This window comes from Lonchura striata, chromosome 21, assembly GCF_050655825.1.
Source record: "Lonchura striata isolate lonStrDom1 chromosome 21, ASM5065582v1, whole genome shotgun sequence".
NCBI lineage: Eukaryota > Metazoa > Chordata > Aves > Passeriformes > Estrildidae > Lonchura > Lonchura striata.
In genome coordinates, this window is record NC_140723.1 from 9,006,674 (window position 1) to 9,023,970 (window position 17,297).

Genomic DNA, 17,297 nt, shown 5'->3' on the forward strand with positions numbered 1-17,297 from the left:
GCTCACGGTAAAGGTTTCTGAGCCGCACTTGTGGAGCCTGGAAACAGGATTACAAGCAAAGCAAATCATGAAACGCGATCGTAACCCCGGCACGGTGAGATGTGACCCTCACATGCTCCAGCCCAGCTCACTCCTAGCATGTGGTGTGCACTGCCTGGGGGCTGCCTGGCCAGCACAAACCTAGTTGTGATGGCCCAGGGCTTCTTTGACCTCCATTCCACAGCACTCAACTCGTTTGGGTGGCCCAGTCCTGATCCTCAGCACACTTCCTGCCACACCTCACCTCAAACCAGCTGCACAGGCATTTGTCAGACCAGAGCACTCCCAGCTCTTCAAGACCATGAACAGGTGCTTTGGACCCATCTCATAATTCCATGGTGAATTTACTGCAGCCTTCCAGTGCCTAAAGGGGCTCCAAGAGAGCTGGAGAAGGACTTTGGTCAAGGGATGGAGGGACAGGACACAGGGAATGGCTTCCCACTGCCAGAGGGCAGGGATGGATAGAATATTAGGAATGGATTGTTCATTGTGAAGGTGGGAAGGCCCTGGCACATGCTGCTCAGAGAAGCTGTGGCTGCCCCTGGATCCGTGGAAGTACCCAAGGCCAGGTTGGACAGGGCTTGGAGCAGCCTGGGACAATGTGAGGTGTCTCTGCCCATGGCAGGAGTGGAACAGGATGAGCTTTAACATCCCCTCCAACCCAAACCAGCCAATGATTCTATGATTCTGTGACCAAGCCCCCCTTCTGGAGCATCACTCCCACCCAAAAGTCTACTGCCAAGGCAAAGCTCTCAGGAAAGATGGATCTCATGAGAAAGGCTTGAAGCCAAACTCACAGAGGCATCACTTGGGGACATTGACCAGCAAGTGATGGGAGTCAACAGCAGGGACCAACGATGCCAGCTCCATCCAGGAGTACCTGCCATGGCCACCAGCATCTCCCTGGGAGTGTGGAGCAGTGGAAGCAGGCAGATATGGGTCCTGGTAGGATGCACACATCCACACTCACACCTGTTTTGGTGAAACCAACCACATACCTGGAGACACTTCAGCAGCCTGTTCCTGCCTGGCTTGTCCCAAGACACATCCTGTCCCACCCTCAGCCTCAAGCAGCCCAAAGTGTGTGGGTTCAATGGCCACTTTGCAGGAACTAGTGGCCTCTTGGGAGGCTCAAAGAGCAGGATGTCCTCTGGGGACCAAGAAGCATCCAGGGATTACAAGTCCCCTGCTCCACGGCAGTGCTCCAATCAGTTCTCCCTTGCCCTGAGAGACTCTGGGATAGGCAGAACCTGCACTGTCTCACCCCTGCTTCTCACCCATAGCCTGTGCATGAGGACTACACAGGACGGAGATGCCTTCTCTCTCTTGTAGGCCTCTGTTCAACATGTTCAGGCTCACAGAGGGTCCTGACAGGAGATCTGGATGGTCCAGCCTCCTCTCTGACAATCCTCACCCTCCCTGGTTCTCCTCTCCTCTGCTTCTCAGCAGAGCAGTGCTGCAGAAGCCTTCCAACACAGGTCCCTCCCTGGACATGCAACCAGAGCTCACCAGGCTCCAGCAGGGCTCCACACACTTTGGGGACATATTTAGGGAGCTGGGATGACACCTTCCATAGAGCAGGACTCACCTCAGCCTGCTGCTGGACAGACAGAGTCCAGCTGGGCACAGCCTGTGCATCACCAGGGGCACAGCTCATCCTTCAGCCTGCTGCAGCTGGGTGTCCCCATGTCCCCAAAGCCTGGGTGGGAGCACAGGAGATTCCAGACCTTTTGCCAGCCCCTCCTCTCCTGGGCTGGGGGTTTGGAGCCAGCTGCAGGCTACCCAGGAGCCCAGCAGCTGAGCCCATTGTTCCCTTTGTCTGGCCCTGGGAGCACCAGCCCGCAGCGGCTGGAGGCGTCCCCTCTGTCCAGGGACATTCCCACAGCTCCAGGTGTCCCCTCTGCCTAGGAAGGTTCACACTGCTTGGGGTGTCCCCTCTGTCCAGGGACATTCCCACAGCTCAGGGTGTCCCCTCTGCCCAGGGACATTCCCACAGCTCCAGGTGTCCCCTCTGCCTAGGAAGGTTCACACTGCTTGGGGTGTCCCCTCTGCCCAGGAAGGTTTAGCCACATGCTCAGCCACATTTGCCACCCCCAACCCCCTAAGCTGCCAGGCCAGGGCCAAGCATCTCCCCTAACCCAGCCAACAGCCCCCCAAGGTGAACCCAGGGCTCAGGGAAGTTCCTCTCCTCCCCACTTCCAACCAGATGCTCTTGGCATCTGAAACTCCGAGGAGTTTCTGCAAAGGCAAGCACCAACAGGCATTTTCCAAAGGACCTTCCTTGGCCATCTGGCCAAAATCAAGATTCTGTGGAAGGTTAAAGGTGTCCCAAGACACAAAGGGCTCAGGGCCATGAGCACCCAGAGCGATGTGGACCTCCCCAGCACTTTGCCTTGAAAGCTGCAGATCTTGAAAGCCAAACTGGGAGTTGGGGGCCAGCCAGATCCCACTGAGCCTGGACACTCAGTGTGGGAGCCCAGAGAAGGCATCCTGCCCTGTTTCCTTTCAAATACCACATCTGCCACGGGAGGCTGAGCCAAAGGGATTCCTGGTTTCCATCCCACCTCCTGCAGTGCACCAGGATGCTCAGGGAGCACCCAGAATCAAGGATACCCAATGCCCCTCATAGCCAGGACAGGGAGGGCTGGGCTTCACCCTGCCCTGCCTCCACCCTCCATTGCTCCTGGTGGGAAACGTTCTGCTTGAGAACTCCAGAGAGAGGGGAAAACTATAAAATAAAGAATCATCCCCATTTCATCACCCTCTTCTTTACACCTCCCACCATCCAATGCACCTCTGTGCCCCCTCCCTCCCCAGGCTGCATCTTTCCCGGAGCCCCTCTCCCCGGTACTTCTCCTGTACAAGCATCTTCACTCCCTTTCCCAGTCTTTCCCAGTTCAGAGCTGATGCTTTCAAAGAGCCATCCACAATGACTTTAAGATCTCTTTCTCAAAATGCTAATAAGTAATTTAAAGACTGCCACTGTGCATGCATGGGTTTAGGGTAATTTTTTCCATGTGAATCCCTTTTCATTCATCCCTGACTACATTTAATCTGCCACTTTATAGCCCAGCTATCCAGTGTCATGAGAGCCTTTTGCAATATTTTCAAGACAACTGTTGTTTTTATCATCCTGAATAATTTTGTATAATCTGCAAACACTCCTCGCCTTCCCATTCCCACCCCTCTCTGCTTTATGAATACATCACCAGCGCAAGCCTCACGCTGACCCTGTCCAGTGGGAAAACTGACTCTTTGTTTCCCTTCTTTAAGCAGATTTGAATCCATAAGAGAGCCCTTCCTCTAAAATTACTGCTCTGGAGTCTCCTGGATCACCCAGGGAGATCTTCTTAAAGGATGCTCATCGCATTTACTCTGGTTCAAATATTCATTTTATTGACTTGTTGTAAAGTGTGAGTTCTCCTGCCATCACTTCAGAACAGTCTCCCAGCCCTGCCCTGGGAAGCAAAGCTCCTTGGCAGGAGTCCCTTTGGCCACTTGGGGTGACACCAACGTCATCCCCCTCCACCCCAAGGGCTCCATCCTGCGCATTTAACTTCCCAATACCCATTTGTGGAGGAGAAACCTGGGGGATAAACAATTTCTTCTCTCAAGTTCTTTTTCAAACTCCTCTCAGACTGCCTTATACAGCTTCATATTCACCAGACCATAGTTTATGATTTTTTACTTTCTTCTTTTAGATACCACTTGCACTTTGTGATGAACATTTTTTTTACCTCCAATAACCTCCTCCAATTTGCCATTTAATCAAGTTTGGTTGGTTTTTGGTTATTTTTAGGAAACTCATGTTAAGTGGCTGCATGAATTTATTCTGAGGTTTAATTTAATTTCCTACATCATGGGCAAGTATTTTCCTATTATAGCTTCTCCCTTCACAAAGTCAGCTCCTTCACTTTGCTTTACTCAGAGATCATTACTATGTGGTGTTTTTAAGTGCTGGTTGCTTTATGGATGCCATGGTCTGGTTCTGAGACAGGTAATGTGGAAAGAAGATAATTTATTGGATCAACTGAGAAAGCTTCACCAACTTTTGGAGCTCCCCAGCCCCTCCTCATGCCCATTGGGAGACTGAATCTGTTCCCATAGAGCTGATCTGATGTCTCGTGTGTGGTTGCTCGGGTTAAAACCAGAGTTCTTCCTTCTGTGAGCTCTCCAAAGAACCACAACTGCTCTCAGCCACTAAAACCATCATTTCTGAATGTGACATTTAGGGAGGCACAGACCAGCCCCAATTACAGTTGTGTTTTCTGCCCTCGTGGCCTGCTCCATCTTCCTTTAATGCTTGGCAATCAGTGCCACACTTCCTGTCAGACCTGATACTGCTCCCTTCATCCCAAGCAAGGAAATTCAGGGAGGGGCAAACAGCATGATCCTCACTTATTCCTTTTCCTCATCCTGATTATCCCAGGGGCTGGCATGCCCTGCACAGCCACCCGTGTCTGCACCCTGGCACAACTTGCCATCCATCCAGCACATTCCAGAAACATTGATGTAAACCATTAGCAATATATCCCTGCACATCCCCAGGCACCTCTCCTTCCTCACACCCTCCCTCCTGCTGTCACCTGGCCTTCAAGGGGTCCCTGCCCTCCTTCAGCATTCCCAGTGCTCCCTGAATCCCTGGGTACAGGCTGGGCAGAGCTCCTCGAAACTGCCCGTGCTGCCTCTCCCTCCTTCCCGCCCAGCCCACGCCGCACTCAGCCCCTTATCACTGGAGGCCCCATCCTTTCCCTTATCTAACGGCTGAACTTTTGCCTCTGAGCATCTCCCCACTCCCCCCATCCCAGCCAGATCCAATTGGCAGCTGTGCTTCACCCCGATCTCTCTATAAACCAGATCCAGGTATGGGAGGGATTACAAACAAGGCTGGGAACTGACGGGGCTCTTCCTCGGTAAAAATGGGATTTCGGCAGGATGGGAACCCCACTCCCAGCCAGAGCCACCCTCATTCCTATCCAGCAGGGCTGGTGTGTGGGGAGCGGGCACGTTTTGGGGCAGGAGTGGAGGGTCAGGCTCTGTTCATCCCTCGCCCCAAAGCAATCAAGCCTCGGGAGCTGTCACAGCCTCCACTGTTTACCCATCTCCTCGGGCAGTTTCCTGAGCCCACCCCTCTTTCCAGCAGCTCAGGTATGTGTACACAAAGGGCCCCGACTAGTGCAGGCAGGTCCTCAGCCTGTCTCCAAGGGGACGGCTGCTCCCATCCCTGGGGACAGCCCCAAACCCCTTGCAGCATCCCCAGGGCACAGCTGCGTCCCCTTCACACCCTCTGTGGGGTGACACAAGGAGCTGGGGGACATCAGTGACCACACCAACCCAGAAACCTTGTCCCCTACACCATCCTCTCCCTGTGTTTTGTCACCCAGAGAAGACGGAAAGTCAGCAGGTATTGAGAGAACTGCTGCTCCCGCCTGGAAAAGCCACAGATCAGAGTAGTAAGGGCAGAAGGTTTAAATGAGACACCGATTTATTTGCTCTCCAAAAGGAGCTTTCCCTTTTGCTGCCCCTATAATGCAAAGGGCTGGTGGGTGCAAGGAATGTGCCTTGTCAAAAATTAACCCAGGAAATGGAGGGGAGGGGAAAGCAGCAGGAGGGAGACGGGTGGCACAGGGCCAGGCCGAAACCACAGACTCTGCTCTGCTCCTCAGTCCCACTTGTCCCAAAACATTTGCTCCCCTCCTGCTCTGAGGAGAGTGTTTGCAGATCTGGAGCTCAAGGTCGCAGTAAGGATCAGCTCTTGACAGATCCTGTGTTTTTCCCTGGACCTGCTGTTCTGCTGCATCCCTCCGGAACATGCTAGGTTGGCTGGGAGGCTCCTGCAAGCTCCCATGGTCCTGGCACACCTGGAACATCCATCTATCTCCATGGAGCACCAAGGTCAAAGCAATGCTCTGGTGTGACTGTAACCCTGAAGGGACAGCTCAAGTCTTCCTCTATGGAGACCAAAAAGATGGATACACAAAGTCCCAAACCAACCTGTGTCCCTGGCATCTCCTCACATCCCATGTGGAGGTGCTCAGCATAGCTACAGGAGAAGAGACTATGTTTTAGCATTGCAGTATGTTACAGCATAAGTGAAATTAAACATACTGTATACTACAGAATCACAGAATATCCCAAGTTGGAAGGGACCCACAAGAATCCCACAAGGATCATCCAGTCCAAATCCTGGCCCTGCATAGGACCCCCTAACAATCCCACCATGTGTCTGAGAGTGCCGTAAATATTATATATATTATAATTCACTATTAAATATGCAGAAGCACTGAAGTCCCGTTTCCAGCTTGCTTGGAGGATGGGCAGGGACGTCCGTGTCTAGCACCTCAGCCACAGCATGCCCTGGGAAACCCAGCCCTGGAGCCAATACAGCCCTCCTGCCCCAGCATCCCTCTCCAAGCCCAAGACTGGGCTCAGGATTAGGACTGCTCAGCACAGCTGATGCTCAAATTCGAGTCCCCTCACCCTGATCCTGTTTCTCCACAAAACTCATGCCGGGCAATTCTCCATCGCCCACTGGAGCCTGTCGCTGCCTCCGTGCTGCTGGCTCTGTGCTGCCCACACCCTCACTGATAGCAGGGCCATCTCGTGTCTCCATTTGCATTTTTGGCACAGGGCTGGCTCTCCTCCAGTCCTCGGGAGGCTTGCCAGCACCACAAGGTTTGTGAAAAGTTAACTCCACTGGGGTGAAGAACACCATCGGGTTGGTTTTCCCTCCTTGCACGTGAGTTAGCCAGGCTGTTGATTTTAAAATACCTCCATGTCCTTCCCAGCTCCCCCCAAAATACCTCGGGAGCGTCAGTCCTGCGATCGGCGCGCAGCCTACGCAGCAGGAATACAAATTGGGGCCGCTAGCGATAGCGGCGTTACCAACTGGTGTGGGATCCAGACCCTTCCAGGACTCCTTTGTTCTTGACTTTCTGGTTTGGGTTTTGGTTTTTTTTTTTTGAAAAACACACAAAAAACTTTCCTTTGAGAAGCCTGAACTTTCTCAGCTGCAGACACATTACCTTCCAACTGCCTTCACAACTATAGGCAATTCCTAACCTCTGCTTTATGTATGTTGTCATCCACCTCCCTGTTTTCCATACTGATTTATGTTTCACGTTCTTTTTACATTTCCTTTTAACAGAGGCGGTTTTAACCAAACAGCCTTCCTTCTTGAGCCCGAACCATGCGTTCTGCTGGCCAGTGAGCAATCAACTTCCAATTTCCATGCACACTCCTGTTTATATTTCCTTCCCTATCGGCTTTGTTTCTAATTAAGGTTTGTTAAATGCAAGTGAATATATAGCGCACAGAGAAATATAAAGCATGTAGATAAATAAACACCCCACACACAGCCGCACTGACTAAGGCTGCGCTTTCAACCACGGATCCCAAAGCACTTTGTCATGTTCATTAACAAAACCTCGCGGCTCCCTTGGGAAAGATGCTTGGATTATTTTACGCCTTGTAATTAGGAAAACTGAGGCACAGAGGAGACAAGTGAAATTACCAGCAGTACAGAAACGCTCTCTGTGACATAGCTGAAAACAGGACTCAAGAGGCAGGATCCTCCAGAATTTTGGTTTTCCCCTGAACAAGCCTTTCAGCCCCCATTTTGGCCCTGGAATATGCTGGGGCTGGTGATGGAGGTTCCCTGAAGCTGTGGGAACATGGTAGGTCCAGCCACTACCTCCATGGCCAGCAGCTACTGTTGGTCCATCTGTCCACACCAAAGGGATCCAGAGTATTCAGAGATGCAGGTGGACACCACATCCAGGCACTTTGGAAGCGGTGGGAAGAGGCAGTTCCAGAAAGGAAGGAGCAGCGGCACGCCCAAGGAGCTGCATCCCACATGTCTTCACCTTGCCATCTTTCCAGAAGCCTTTTCCTGGGAGGCTAGATTAGGGATCTGGCTGCCCACACCAACACTGAGAGCGACCATCACAGCCCCAGGACACACACACATGTACACAGGGCAAGAGGCAACAGCAGGAGCACAGGGGGACCACGCCAAACGCAAACCAATACAGTCAGCCCCGGCTGGGAATGGCCGCTGGAAGCCCACTGACCATCTCCCTGAGACAATTCCCGTCTGTGGAGGAGCACACCTTAGAGAGATCATCTTGGGTGGGTGAACACCCCAGCTGCACTGGCCAGCCCCTCGTTCCTAGATATACTCCCCATCCCTTGGCACTCATGCGTCCAGTGCCTGCTGCTCCTGCCATGATGGTCGGAAAGCCGCTCATGTTCCAAGAACGTGCACGGGAGCCCTGGGAGCCAGCCACTGACCCACAGCACCTCTTGGGCAGCAGGAGGAGGAGGAGGGGCGGAGTGCCACCCCATCCCTGCCCAAGGCACCCGGCACACCACACTTGGCAGCACCAGCTTGTCAGGGTCAAGTGCGCATGGGCACCGCTGGCCAAGCCCAGACCCCGCTGGAAGTGTCAAGGCCACCAGCGGATGGGGCCAGACGTCCTGCATGGACACGTATGCTCTCACAAACATGCTCCTCACCCCAACCCTCCCCCCCATAATTAAAACCATGCTGGGCTCATTTGAATAGCAGAGCTGGCGAGCACTCTCCGCTGCAACGTAAATAGTCCTATTTATGCCAAGCTCCCATATTGTAAATATCACGATGTATAGCTGGCCAACCCATGAGTCATCTCCCAAAACTCCAACTTAATAAATGGTGCCTCATCCGTGCTCCAGACAAACACCGTCCGAGTGGCTCCCATCGCCCAGCACGCACAGGGCCAGCAGTGGCCACCCAGCCTGCGCACCAGCCCAACGGAGCCGGAGGAACAGCGGAGCCGCCCAACCCCTCCACCATGACCCTTCCACGATGGACAGGCATCCCTGGACCACGCCGCTCCAGGACGAGCCGGTTTTTGGCCTGACACCTGGCCCTCGCCCCTGCCCAACCCAGTTCTCTGGCACTTCCCTGGGTGTCCGTGCAGCGGGGTGGGAGCAGGCTGGGATAGCTGGGGAGCAGGTGACCGAGTCTCCCCTTGCACGGACCCCAGCGTGGGGCTCCCACCCTGCGCCGGCCCCGCACACCCAGCCCTGGAGCTCCCCACCTGCCGCCTCACACTGCTTTGTCTGAGCACCGGGGACCTCGGCGGGGAGCTCGGCTCCTCCTGGGGAAGCCGGGAACGCCACGACGCCGAAGGGGAGCCGGCCACCAGCTCCAGAACGCCGGTAAGGCCTGGCGGAGGGGCACCCCAAAGAACCTGCCGGGAGCAGCAGCGGGCACGGGGCGGTGAACGCCGGGCATCCCCGGGGGAACCTCCGCGGTACCCAGGGATGCCCACTCCGGCGCAGGGATGGCGGGGAGAAGGGCGGCCAGCGATCGGGAGGGTCTGGGGGCGGGGGGGAGCGTACAGGACACACCGGGCTCCGGCGGCGACATCTCCGGCTGGGGTAGCACTTCCCCAAACTTCGCCTCCCCTCCGAAGGGCGTGCGGCGGGGAGGGGGGCAGGGGGCAAAGTGCCATCCCCCAGAAAACGGGGAAAACCCGGAGGGGGCTCGCCCTACCCGCGGGGCCCCCGCCCCCCGCGCGCCCCCCTTACCTTCCACGGCGGCGAGCAGGGGCAGGAGGGCGAGGGGCAGGCAGCAGAGCCACAGCGGCCCCATGGTGCGCGCCGGGCCGGGCATCAGAGGCGGCGCGGCCGGCGCTCCATGGAGGCGGCGGAGCGCGGAGCGGAGCGCAGAGCCCCTCGCTGGGGCCGCCGCCGGCGCGGGCACGGCCGCGGGCACGGAGCGCTCCGCCGGCCCCGCCGCCGCGGCCGGGCCGAGCCACCGCCGCCGCCGCGCGGGGGACGCCCCGCGCCGCCCGCCCCGCCCCGCCGCGGCCGCGCTGCTCCGGGGGCGGCGGGGGCGGCCGGGGGGGGCGCGGCGGCGGGGGGGGCGGCGGGGCCGGCGGCGGGCGGGGGGCGGCGGGCGGCGGGCGGGCGGCGGCTCCCCCCGGCCCGCCGATGGTTTCTCCCGGAGCTGTCGATCATCCAGAGAAAGCCGTGATTTCAGCCCAAATCCGCCTCGCCGGGGCTCGCTGCGCCGCCGGCACCGGCGAGGGGCGGAGGGCCGGGGGGTCCCGGGGGATGCCCCCGCCGCCGCGCCCTTCGTGCCGCCCGCGGCCACGGGCCGGGCATCTGTCCCGCGAGGCTGAGCCCCCGCAGCTGCCCACCGGGGGTCCAGGGCGGTGAGGAGATTCTCGTCTGGAGAATGGGACGCGTGCAGCAGGGTTTAAAAAAAAAAAAAAAAAAAAAAAAAAAAAAAAAAAAAAAGGAACAAAAATCCAAGGAGTTGGTAAATCCGAGCTCGTTGTGGGAAGCCATGAGCGCCCGCACCCTCGTCCTCCGCCATCCCCTGGAGCCAGCCAGAAGAGAACGGGAATCCCCCCACTTCCCATGTGGAGCAGCTGTGACTTGGTCACGAGCCCCATTGACACTGCTGGGGTCAAGCAGGACCTTCCTAGAAAGTGCAAGGTGAGACCCAGCTCCAATTCTGCATCTCAGCACTCAACAGGCCCCAACTTTCCCAATGCCTGGGAACCACATCTGCCCTGTGGGCACCTCATGATCCACACCCTCTTCAGGGCGTAGTGGTGAGGTTGGGACCAGTTGGTCTTTAAGGTCCCTTCCAACCCAAACCATTCTGTGACGCTATGACATGTGGCTGCTGCCGGGACTCTTTACCCCAGGAGGTCCCCCTGCCACCTGACATCTCCTCCTCACCTCTCTAGTATCCATGTTGTACCCAGCAGTGCCCTCTGCTCACCCCCCGTAGCTGTGTCCCAATTACTGCTGGTTGGGCAGAAGATTCAGGTGCATCCTGAAGGAAGCACTTGTGTCCTGGAAGATCTTCCTAGGGAGGTCACGTCCTGCACATGGATCTCTACACAGGCTATGCCAGGTTCATAGGCCAGGAGCTGAAGACCCACTGGACTTTGAGGATGTATTCCTGTCCCTCATCTCGCCATGGAAGGACATGGAAAAAACAGTCTAGGCTCCACTGTGCTCTTCTTTATCCCTCTGATGCATCAGCAGCTTGAGCACCTTGGGTTCTCTTCCTTGACCCACCACAGGAAATGATTCCACAGGAGTGGTTAGTGGAGGTCGCAGCTCCGTGATGGTGTTGGCCATGTGCACGAGCCAAATTATCTTCCCCAGCTCAGTGCGGCCAACCGCAGGCTCTGGTTTGCTTTGGAGTTCCTGTCACTGCAGATGTTGCTGCTCATCCACGTTGGCCCCACATCCAATATGAGAACCCTGTGATCCATCTCCATCCTGTGTGGAGAAGCTTTCATCATTAGAAGCTCTTTTGGGGTCACTCTTGGATTGAGGAAGGAGTCGGAAGGCCAGGACAGCCAGTAGCTTCTCCTTCCTTCAGATGTATTCTTCTCCAGGGCAAGAATCCCAAGGATCCCCAGCAGTTACCTACCATTCCAACGCTGTACCAGGCTCCCCCACTCCCAGCCTCCCCTCACTCCCTGCTGCTCTGGAGCAGCCAGCATTTCCCATCAGATGTCTAAAAGCACTCACCATTTCCAGACTCATCATATCCTCATTTCAGTCCTCCCGGATCCCAGGGCTGTTGTGTCGTCCATGTCCCTGAGAATCCATCGATTCTCCAAAATGGAAGCCTGGAGTCCAAGAGCAGCAAACTGTGTGTTTGCCAGTGCCCACTCAGCCCCTCAGAATTTTCTTGAAGCTCTCCAGGACTGCACTGCCAGACACAGTGGGAATGTTGTCCCAAAGGAACAGTCACTGGAGACCTTCTCTCCTCTCTTTTGGGCTTCCCCTTAGATTGTTGCTGATGGAGATGGACCTTGGACTACGCAGACTTGTTTGGATGCTGCACTGACTTTGAAACTCTTACATGCTCCTTGAAGCCTGGTTTGTGTCCTGAAGATGCTCTTCATGGCCAGTCATGAGCTGTGAGCACTGGTCCCATCTCACTCCTTCACTCTGCTCCCAGGAAGGGCTTTCTGTGACAGCTGCATTTTTTGGCACCCATGGGAAGGCCTGCCAAGGTTCCACTGCCACCCTCACGAAGTTGCTGTTCCTGGTGCAGGCATTGTCACCAGTATCCACCTTGTGATGTGAATTGCACAAGCTCCTCTGGTCACCATGCCCCAATATCTGAGCAGAGCAGCAGGTGCCACCAAGCACGGTGCCATGACAAGTGACTCCAGACTCCTCCGATGTCCTTCTCTGCACCTTCCGCTCACTCTGCACCAGACTGAGCGGCTTCAGTGGAGGCTGGCCATGGCCCAGGGAGCACTGTGTGTCCTCACCGCTGTCCTCAGCCACACTGTGAGCTGATGCTCCCCTTGCTGCCATCTGGTGACAAGTGGCCTTGGAACTGTGTCATGTGGACATGGCCACCATCAGGCAGCTTGGATGTGGCCAGCTTGGAAGCCAAATTACTCTGGTTTTGCTGGTCCTTGCTGCCCACAAGTAACCCTTGGGCAGCTTTGCCACAGCACACTAAAGCCCTGCTGCAGAGAGCATCAGGTACAGCCTTGATGGGGGTCACAAAAATGGGACAACCACCCCTCCAGCTGGACCCACATTTTGGTTTACCAAAAGATGGTTCCCAGGTCAACAGGGCCAGGAGAGATAACATCTAGGGGGACATTAAAACCGGTTTGATGGTGGCCCATTTAATGCTGCATTTTCAGTTCCTGTTGCAGAAAGAAAATGGTCATTTGCATTGAAGCCCTCGGCTCATCACACCTGGAGGAGGTGGCTCCCTCTCACCTTCTGTGAGGTTAAAGAGATGCAGCAGGTGACACTTGGGAGTCAAGGGAGGCACAAAGAAAGCAGCAAGTGGTGACACAGGGCTGTCAGGCACAGACTCAAGACTCAGGGCAGTGGTCTTTGGGGATTCCAAGGAGCCTCAGCTACCAGAAAGATTCAGGAGATGCTTCTTTGGTCCAAGGAAGCTACTTGGTCAGTCTCAATGCCCCAGCTAAGGGGGAGAGAGGTTTATGTGGGATGGGAGAGATGGAGAGTGCTGGCACCTAGAGTAAATCTGCCTGTAAAGTCCCACCAAGAGCAGACAGGGAACCCAGGGATCTCCAGGGCCATTGAGAGATGTCCTGCAGAGTATCAGCACCCTGGGTCCTGAATCAACACCCTTGGTCACACCTCTACATGCACGAGGAAATCTTTCCGGGTCCTGGCTGAATCCCTTGGGCAGCAAGGAACCTCGAGCTCACAGGGGCAGGTTGGGAGGAGGAAAACACAAGCATATTTTTACAGAAATTGGAGTCTCTCTCCCTGCAGCAGAAAATCTGGTAAAAGCAAAACCCAAGTGAAAAGCAGCTTCAGCTGCTCTGGCTCTGGCTGTGACGGGCTTGGCCCCAGGCCAGTGAGTTAATTCTGCCTATTAACTAATACTATAGTATTGTCGGTAAAGATTCATTGCTAAACTTATGTTTTTAAGATATCACTTATCATTTAAACACTTAACTCCTGATCCCCAAACATGTACAGTCACCATGTAGCCCTGCAGCCATGCCGCAGATAACCAAAGCCACCACTGGCTGGAGAGGCTGGGCAGCGTTTAACCCTTTTCCCCCTCTTTGTTTGAATGATAAATTGTCTGGAGTAGCACTTTCCAGAGCAGAGCGGGCCCTCCCACTCAGGGACCGCTTATTATCACCTACTTAATGTTCCCCAGCTCAGCAGGGATGGAGGAACTGTTCCCAATAGGGGATTTTTCTAACCTCTGTGAAGGGTGTGTGAACAGGCAGAAACCCCATGAATATCTGTGATTGCAGCCTGTCACCACCAAGGGCCTCCCTCTGTCCTTCCTTGCCTTTCCCCGTCACCCCAGGTGCTCTGCGGGCTGGGAACAGGCAGGTCTGGTCCTTCAGGTGGAAGGGTGAGAGCAGCAGGGTCTCCCCACCTCCAGGCTGAGCCCTCGGTGCTGCCCAGCACCTCTCAGCTCAACATTCCCACTCTGCTCTGTAGCATAAATCGACAGTTTCCAGGGATCTCGGACCTCTCCCGCATCATCCCAGTGCAAAGCAGCGCCTTTTCCAGTTACACCAGTCACCAGCCGCCGCTCAAGCCGGCATTGGCTGCAGCCCCCACCCTTCCCACCCCAGCGGGGACACTGTGGGGAGCTTAACTAAAGATGAACCTTTTCCATCCCCGTGCGCTTGGCGAGGCTGCCCGGCCCTGGGTGGCTCCTGCTGAAACGCGACCCTGGGCAGCCCCCCGTCACTGAACCTGTTTGTCCTGCTGCGGGGACCCGAGGACGGGAAGCAGCGGCTCCCTCTCGCCCGCAGCTCTCTGCGCCGGCAGTTCCGAGCTCTCTGCATTGGGGCTGCGGTGGGCATGAGCCCTGAGCGCCCCGGCGGCGGCGCGGTGACTGGGGCAGGAGCCAGGGTGCGCCGGGCAGGAGCCAGGGTGACTGGGGCAGGAGCCAGGGTGCGCCGGGCAGGAGCCAGGGTGAGTGGGGCAGGAGCCAGGGTGCGCCGGGCAGGAGCCAGGGTGACTGGGGCAGGAGCCAGGGTGCGCCGGGCAGGAGCCAGGGTGAGTGGGGCAGGAGCCAGGGTGCGCCGGGCAGGAGCCAGGCTGCGCCGGGCAGGAGCCAGGGTGACTGGGGCAGGAGCCAGGCTGCGCCGGGCAGGAGCCAGGGTGACTGGGGCAGGAGCCAGGGTGCGCCGGGGCAGGAGCCAGGGTGAGTGGGGCAGGAGCCAGGGTGCGCCGGGCAGGAGCCAGGGTGACTGGGGCAGGAGCCAGGGTGAGTGGGGCAGGAGCCAGGGTGAGTGGGGCAGGAGCCAGGGTGAGTGGGGCAGGAGCCAGGCTGCGCCGGGCAGGAGCCAGGGTGACTGGGGCAGGAGCCAGGGTGACTGGGGCAGGAGCCAGGGTGCGCCGGGCAGGAGCCAGGGTGACTGGGGCAGGAGCCAGGGTGCGCCGGGCAGGAGCCAGGGTGAGTGGGGCAGGAGCCAGGGTGCGCCGGGCAGGAGCCAGGGTGACTGGGGCAGGAGCCAGGGTGCGCCGGGCAGGAGCCAGGGTGAGTGGGGCAGGAGCCAGGGTGCGCCGGGCAGGAGCCAGGCTGCGCCGGGCAGGAGCCAGGGTGACTGGGGCAGGAGCCAGGCTGCGCCGGGCAGGAGCCAGGGTGACTGGGGCAGGAGCCAGGGTGCGCCGGGGCAGGAGCCAGGGTGAGTGGGGCAGGAGCCAGGGTGCGCCGGGCAGGAGCCAGGGTGACTGGGGCAGGAGCCAGGGTGACTGGGGCAGGAGCCAGGGTGCGCCGGGCAGGAGCCAGGGTGACTGGGGCAGGAGCCAGGGTGACTGGGGCAGGAGCCAGGCTGCGCCGGGCAGGAGCCAGGGTGCGCCGGGCAGGAGCCAGGGTGAGTGGGGCAGGAGCCAGGGTGACTGGGGCAGGAGCCAGGGTGAGTGGGGCAGGAGCCAGGGTGCGCCGGGGCAGGAGCCAGGGTGAGTGGGGCAGGAGCCAGGGTGACTGGGGCAGGAGCCAGGGTGAGTGGGGCAGGAGCCAGGGTGAGTGGGGCAGGAGCCAGGCTGCGCCGGGCAGGAGCCAGGGTGACTGGGGCAGGAGCCAGGGTGACTGGGGCAGGAGCCAGGGTGCGCCGGGCAGGAGCCAGGGTGACTGGGGCAGGAGCCAGGGTGAGTGGGGCAGGAGCCAGGGTGAGTGGGGCAGGAGCCAGGGTGACTGGGGCAGGAGCCAGGGTGACTGGGGCAGGAGCCAGGGTGACTGGGGCAGGAGCCAGGGTGAGTGGGGCAGGAGCCAGGGTGCGCCGGGGCAGGAGCCAGGGTGCGCCGGGCAGGAGCCAGGGTGACTGGGGCAGGAGCCAGGGTGACTGGGGCAGGAGCCAGGGTGAGTGGGGCAGGAGCCAGGGTGACTGGGGCAGGAGCCAGGGTGCGCCGGGCAGCCGAGCATCGTCCTGCCCGCGACCCGGGAAAGCCCCGAGCGAGGATTTCGTCCCTGCGGGGAGCATCGAGGAGTGCGAGCGATGCTGTTGCTCTTGCTGTTGCCATGTCTGTAGTCTGGGACTTTAGAGCCTTCGACTAGATTAAGAAGGAAAAGTCAACTGGTAGATTGCAGAAACGATTTGGAGAGTTCTCCGCTCAGAAAATGAATGAAACTTTTGAATGGTAGCCATGGGAACAAATTAAAGAGAAGAGGCGCTTTTGAAGCTTTTAAAATAGATTTAGAACTGTAGAACTGAGCAGGAAATTTGGGATATTTTGTTCAACAGCTAATTTGAACCCAAATTCAGAATTGACAGTAACTTTTGGAAAAATAAAGTTCATAAAAGTACCTTCTTGGGGACTGCAAAGATGTCAGGTCTTCTTGAAAAATTTGTTTTGGTAAATAAGCAGGACCATAGAGAGGCAGGAAGGAAAAAAACATTTTAAAAGAATGCAAATTTAAATAAAACCATATATTATATATTTATTTTTAAACAAAAACAAGGATTCCCTGATTTATAGATTTATATAATCATTAAGGTTGGAAAAGATCTCCAAGATCATCAAGTCCAACCTTTGATTGAGTACCAGTACTTTTCCAGAATGTAGAGAAATGTGACAATCAAGTATACAAACTATTACTTTATGTTTAAAAAAAAAATAAATTAAAAGGTTATCTAGATGTACAGCAAAGAAAAGGTGGAACCTTTGCCAGAACACCAGAATATCATGTTTTATATAGAAACTTAATCCAAAATACTTTACAGCCATGAGATATGACTGGCAGAAGATGGGGTTTGTATTCTGGAAAATATTTTCATTTATATTTTCATGTTAGTCCTTGGTTATAGCCAGAAATAACAATGTTAGAGAATAAATCTCCCCAGGAGATAACCTGTGATGAAAAACTACCAGGCATTACCTACTGACTGGTAACACGACATAAAAGGATGCTCGATTTAATTGCTGTCATTTGTAAGGGTTTGCAAAAGAAAAGGATGTAACCCAAGCTATTTTGTGACAGGGAACCCAAGGTCCAGAAATCTTACAGAAAATAGCTTTAAAGTTGTTCAGAGAAAGGTGGAAAAGCTGAAAAGTCAAACTCAGGTCTGTGTTTAATACTATAAAATTACAGGGTGGCATCCTTGAAATTGAGAATGCTGAAATGGCATTTAATAGGAAACTGGGGAAACTGGGGAGAAAACTACCTGGGTTTAGTCAGTGCTGGTGTTAAATATAGGAGCTTTGCAAATACTTATGGACACTATGAAAAAATGCAACATTATGTGTTACACTGAAGGCAC

The 17,297-nt window shown here is 56.0% G+C and overlaps 1 protein-coding gene across 2 annotated transcripts in view; it reads right to left on the reverse strand.

The window, feature by feature from the left end:
- The window catches only part of EPHB2 (EPH receptor B2), a 130,948-nt gene extending 121,127 nt beyond the window's left edge, over positions 1 to 9,821 (reverse strand). For both annotated transcript variants that reach the window (XM_021533759.4, XM_021533757.3), the window contains exon 1: positions 9,616 to 9,821. In XM_021533759.4, the coding sequence (XP_021389434.1) occupies positions 9,616 to 9,700 (85 nt within the window). In that variant the 5' untranslated portion in view covers positions 9,701 to 9,821. The remainder of the gene's footprint in view (positions 1 to 9,615) is intronic.
- Between the last annotated feature and the right edge of the window lie 7,476 nt (positions 9,822 to 17,297).